Source organism: Limulus polyphemus, unplaced genomic scaffold (genome assembly GCF_000517525.1).
Source record: "Limulus polyphemus unplaced genomic scaffold, Limulus_polyphemus-2.1.2 Scaffold3455, whole genome shotgun sequence".
NCBI classification, from domain to species: domain Eukaryota; kingdom Metazoa; phylum Arthropoda; class Merostomata; order Xiphosura; family Limulidae; genus Limulus; species Limulus polyphemus.
Window position 1 is genome coordinate 78,870 of NW_013669065.1, and position 6,392 is coordinate 85,261.

The following is a 6,392-nucleotide window of genomic DNA, read 5'->3' on the forward strand; positions in this document are numbered from 1 at the left end:
CCCAAAATCCTGGAGGGTTATCAGGCTTGTTGGATCTTAACCCAAAATCCTGGAGGGTTATCAGGCTTGTTGGATCTTAATCTGAAATCCTGGAGGTTTATCAGGCTTGTTGGATCTTAACCCGAAATCCTGGAGGTTTATCAGGCTTGTTGGATCTTAACCCGAAATCCTGGAGGTTTATCAGGCTTGTTGGATCTTAACCTGAAATTCTGGAGGTTTATCAGGCTTGTTGGATCTTAACCTGAGATCCTGGAGGTTTATTGGGTTTGTTGGACCTTAATAACTGGAGTGTGACATTTTTTAATAATTAGGAGTGAAAAGATATTGTCTTCAGAAATTAAAAAATGTTTTGTTCATGCTTACTAATCCTCTTGTTTGGTGTGTTGTTAAGCAGAAAACTATACATTGAATTGTCTATCCATCGCAGTGAACAAACCACAAATTTTAGCCCTCAAGCTTTCTGCTAAGTTACTGGAGTAGGCCCAGTTATATCATGAAATTGGAAACATTTTCAAATTCACTTTATACATGTTTCTTTACCCTAATTTAATGTTAGATGAGACGTGGAACAGTTGGTAATCTTAATTATATAGCTTTGACTGATATTTTAAGTTTCATCAACTGGTTTGTAACAACTATTTAACTTTTTTTTATATATAAATAAAATAAAAATATGAAATGTGCTGTACGAATACTGACATTGATTCGACCGATACAGTTCTTTTGGATTTGACAGTGTTTTTTAATTGCTTGGAATTGTGTCCAGACCGTCATTTTAACTCTCGGGTACCGGAATGTATTTCAGGTTTAACAAGGTTCATTACTGATGTTAAATGTCAAATAAAACATGCTAAAGTACTACTCAGAGAAAAGTGTAAAATCCAGATATATGACCTAAAATAGGAAAAACGTTTAACATTAAGATACATAGATAAATAAAAATAGAGCTTAGAAATATGTATTAGAGGTATACAACTGTCAAATAATCATGATGGTTTTCTGGCTTCTTTATACTTTTTTTTTTTCTCCAGATCTGTGCAAGTTCCCAATATGTGAAGGGCAAGTTATGAAAGCAGAAAGTCACCATGACTCAAAGCCTTCATCAAGGAAAGCGGTTCTTCTGTCGAGAGTGGACCTTTGCAAAAATTGTCCATTGTCTCGACAATCGGTCAGCATCCAAGACTTGTGGGGCTCTCATTATGGGGGGTCCAGGATGTGGAAAAACTGCTCTCTGCTGTGAAATTGTGTGGCCTACTATGAAGCATGGCAAACAGCAGCACCTCAGTCAAAGGGTGTTATCCTACCATTTCTGTCAGGCTCACGATACTGACACAATTTCCTTATCAGGATTTATACTTAGTCTTGTTGAGCAGATGTGTGTGTCTGATCACATTTCCGGCTACAGCGAGAAACTTAAAGATCCTGAAATTCAAGCAGTTCTCAATGCAACGGAATGTGAACGCAATCCTGATGAAGTATTTAAAAAAGCTGTCCTCTTTCCTCTATTAGAAATTGAACCACCAAATCAGGCGTACTTTATTCTGGTGGACTCAATCGACGAATCGTTTTTCCAACCTGTAGGAGAAAAAAGTAGCACAAGCAGAACTATTGCTGAGCTTCTGGCAAATCATCACCATCTCTTTCCCCAGTGGCTGCTTCTAGTCTGTTCTGCCCGCAAGCAAGGAAGGAGCGTCACACGGTTGTTTACTGGGTTCAGGAAGATCAGTCTGGATGACCTGCGGAAGTCGCACGTAGTGAGAGACGTCCAGCAGTATATTCTTTCCAGATTGGACGAGGAGGAACATCTTCGGCAGCACCTGAGCCGGGAGACTGCGGAAATGCTGAACCAGCTCCACATAAAAAGTAATGGTTGTTTTATGTATCTCGAAAAAGTTTTAGACGGAGTATCTGAAAATTTTATAATGTTACGAGAAATCAGGGAAATCCCGGGAACATTAAATGGTCTCTATCTGTGGCTATGTCAAAGGTTGTTTGTTAGGAAGCAGTTTTCTAAAGTCCAGCCGCTACTTAATGTTATCTTAGCAACGCGAAAGCCTTTAACAGAGGAAGAACTTTTCCAGTGTGCTTGGACTCGAAATACTCAGTTAACTTGGGAGGAATTCCAGAAACGTTTAGCATTGCTAGAAAAACTGTTGATTGAAGATAAGAATGGTACAAAGATTCTGTTTCACCACAGTTTTGCAGAATGGCTGTTGGATGTCAAACACTGTACTCAGAAGTACTTGTGCCATGCTTCTGAAGGCCACGCTATGTTGGCCATGAAATACACGTGTTTTCCTCGACATCTTTCTCCTAGTGAACTTCATGACTTTGTGTTTCACTTACTTAAGATTCCCCAGTGTTCAACACTACAGTCGTATCACTTACCATTATGGCTTCTAACGTCTGGTGCTCCTATAGACCATGCCTTTTCTCAGACACTTCCCAAAGATTCTAGAGTTACAAAGTTGCTAGTCGAAGCGGGCGCAAAGTTGCCTGCTGATGATATTGATGAGAATCGGAGTGATGCAGTGGGACTAAAGTCACCAGATGATCCTCTGGAGCTGCTGCTACAGACTGGAGGATCAATTAACCAATTAGATCATAACCAGCGGACGTTGTTGCACAGTGCTGCATACGAAGGGGATGATCACCTAGTGGCAAGACTCATTGCTCGGGGAGCCGACCTTGAGGCAGTAGATAAGAACGGCCAGACACCTTTGAATTTAGGTAATTTCTCATTAAGTCTTCATTGTTTGGTATAAATTACAAACTTGCATGGTTTAAGGTTTTAATCATTACACTTAATAAAACAGTAGAGAGAAATGACATTTCACAATAAGGGTTTTGACAAAATATTCTTTTTTTGCCCTTTAACTTTACTATAAACATATCTGTGATTTTTATCGTGTTTCTCCCAGAAATATTTGGAGGTATCTATAACTAGCAGAGTTAACTGTAAAAATGTCAGTAAATAATAACAATTTTTTTTAATTCTAGGAAAACACAACAGGTACGATAATGAAAGCAGTTTAATGATGTCCTACAAACAATATTACCCTAGTATATCTTCTCTGAACATTATGATCAAAATTAGAGTACATTGTTAACAATCAGCTATATGCTAATAATAGTGTTCTTTAAATATACAATCAGTTGTTATGTAAATCCTGTTGATATTGGTAACTGTACCATCCATAATGTGTGAACTTGGTCAAAAGTACAACCAACCATTAGTTCAATTGTTATGTAAATCCTGTTGATACTGGTAACTGTACCATCCATAATGTGTGAACTTGGTCAAAAGAACTAATGGTTGGTTGTACTTTTGACTAGGTTCACACATTATGGACGGTACAGTTACCAGTATCAACAGGATTTACATAACAATTGAACTAATGGTTGGTTGTACTTCACACATTATGGATGGTACAGTTACCTGTATCAATAGGATTTACATAACAACCGAACTAATGGTTGGTTGTACTTTTGACCAGGGCTCACACATTATGGATGGTACAGTTACCTGTATCAATGGGTTTACATAACAACTGAACTAATGGTTGGTTGTACTTTTGACCAAGTTCACACATTATGGATGGTACAGTTACCAGTATCAACAGGATTTACATAACAATTGAACTAATGGTTGGTTGTACTTTTGACCAGGTTCACACATTATGGATGGTACAGTTACCAGTATCAACAGGATTTACATAACAACCCCCTTAAAGGTCATGACAGTTAATCTGATACTTTGAGATATAAATACATTGCAGATAAACTATTAAATTAAGTTTCACCTTTTTTAATTGCAGCATAATGTATGAACCTTAAAGGTCATGACAGTTAATCTGATACTTTGAGATATAAATACATTGCAGATAAACTATTAAATTAAGTTTCACCTTTTTTAATTGCAGCATAATGTATGAACCTTAAAGGTCATGACAGTTAATCTGATACTTTGAGATATAAATACATTGCAGATAAACTATTAAATTAAGTTTCACCTTTTTTAATTGCAGCAGCTCGACAGGGACACTCGCAGGTTGTGGAATTGTTGTTAAACGGTGGTAGCGACCCCGACCATGCTGATAATGAAGGTTGGACCCCATTACGGTCTTCTGCATGGGCAGGTCACACTGACGTGAGTGATCCTAAACGTACCTCTACAGATTATATTTAAGATGTTCGATAAATGCGTTGTTTTACTGTTAAGTGAAAGTATCCTTACAGATCTGATTAATCCCAGGTTGTATTTACTTGGAAGAAAATAGTTTGTATTACAAGGCAATACTCAACCCTCGGTGTTTTTAAAGTTATATAATGGACACAAAATGTTTTATGTACTTTAGTTATGCTCGAACAGTGTATAAAATTACAGCACTAACTAAACCAGTTATTTTATTATTATTATTGTGTATTCAGTTAGCTGAGCTCATTACCATGTTGATCTAAGGGGACAGCTTGTTCTGATCAGAAGGTAATGTTAATGTACTTACGTGAACTGTGTTACAAACCTAATTTATATCCTCGGGAATAACTAGGCAGGCTTTGCAGGCTTAAAGTTCGGACAGTTACTTCTTTAACTAGAATAAAAATATTTAAATGACTGAAGAAATCATATGGAGTTCTTCACATATGAATTTTGTGAATGCTTGTTAGAGCTCCTGTCCAGTCTCTCACAATGCCTGCTGTTCTGTGTATACATAGACAAGCTAACAGATATCTTTGTGTGACCCTAGTGGCTGCTATGACTCTGATACTGTTAGTGGTCTAGACTTGTAGTGTTATAAACACTGTAATACATTTTCAAACCATATTGTTGAACATAGACTTCAAATATATGTAATGGAAAAAACTAAGTTAATGTTTTAAAGTTTAAATTAGAAAACTGCATATTAATTATAAACAAGTTCAGGCTAGCTAGCAAGAAGAGTTTTAGTAAATTTAATTGAACTAATTTCCACACGTCGTGAGGCTGCTATATTGATCGGAGGTTGTCGTTGCTTAGTGGAATACTTATGAATATGTCTCAGCTTAGCCAGTAAAACTGTTTTATTGATAGAAGAACAGCATAATTCTGTTAGTACAAATTAACTTTTATTATCTAATTTTTTAAACAAAGAATTGAGATACAACATCAGCCTGCAGACTATTTACAAACCTCGTGCATTTTTCAGTCATGAAAGGATGTTGCGTTATTTTTATTACCGAACCCTTTTTAGACTGTTTATTTTGTTACATTTTTCTTCACAGTAATAACTTTAACTTCTTCTGGTGTAGGTTGTCATATCTCTGCTTAACAAGGGAGCTGATGTAGACCTGGAAGATGCTGACCACCGGACAGCCTTGCGAGCAGCAGCCTGGGGTGGACATGAAGAGATTGTGTTGCGGTTGCTGCAGTACAAGGCCAATGTCAACAAGGTAGACAATGAGGGCAGAACGGCTCTGATTGCTGCTGCGTACATGGGTCACGCCGAGATCATCAGTCACCTCTTGGATCATGGTGCCGAAATAAACCACGAAGACACGGACGGAAGAACGGCTCTCTCGGTAGCCGCCCTCTGTGTTCCAGCTTCCGAGGGCCATGCCAGCGTTGTAAGTCTTCTTCTGGAACGTGGTGCCCAAGTTGACCACAGGGACAAGGATGGTATGACCCCGCTATTGGTCGCAGCCTTTGAGGGTCACAGTGAAGTCTGTGAACTCTTACTTGAAGGAGATGCTGACGTAGATAATACTGATAACAGTGGCCGCACTCCGCTGTTTGCAGCAGCATCCATGGGCCATCCAGCTGTAGTGAACCTACTTCTCTTCTGGGGTGCTGCGATCGACTTTATTGACCCGGAAGGCCGAACAGTTCTGTCTATTGCTGCTGCTCAGGGCAACACAGATGTGGTGAGACAACTTCTTGACCGAGGATTGGATGAAATGCACAGGGACAATGGTGGCTGGACTCCACTTCATTATGCTGCTTTCGAAGGCCACGTAGATGTCTGTCAGCAACTTATTGAGGCTGGTGCTAGAGTCACAGAAGTAGACAATGATGGTCGAGTGCCCTTGATCTTAGCTGCTCAAGAAGGTCACAGTTCACTGGTATCCAAGTTACTGGATGTCAGCCGAAACATGATAGATGTAAAGTCTCATGATGGAAAAACTGCACTGCGAGTAGCAGCATTGGAAGGACACAGAGATACGGTGAGCTTAGATAAAAAACAACACCAGAGATAGGGTGAGCTTAGATAAAAAAACAAAAAACACCAGAGATACGGTAAGCTTAGATAAAAAAACAAACACCAGAGATACGGTGAGCTTAGATAAAAAAAAAAACACCAGAGATACGGTGAGCTTAGATAAAAAAAAAAACACCAGAGATAGGGTGAGCTTAG

The 6,392-nt window shown here is 38.7% G+C and overlaps 1 protein-coding gene across 3 annotated transcripts in view; it reads left to right on the plus strand.

The window, feature by feature from the left end:
- Positions 1–6,392, plus strand: part of LOC106469380 (ankyrin repeat domain-containing protein 50-like) — a 24,692-nt gene that overhangs the window by 14,657 nt on the left and 3,643 nt on the right. For all 3 annotated transcript variants that reach the window (XM_022397885.1, XM_022397884.1, XM_013929872.2), the window contains exons 2-4: positions 1,032–2,730; positions 4,029–4,150; positions 5,290–6,201. In XM_022397885.1, coding sequence (XP_022253593.1) covers positions 1,086–2,730; positions 4,029–4,150; positions 5,290–6,201 — 2,679 coding nt within the window. In that variant the 5' untranslated portion in view covers positions 1,032–1,085. The remainder of the gene's footprint in view (positions 1–1,031; positions 2,731–4,028; positions 4,151–5,289; positions 6,202–6,392) is intronic.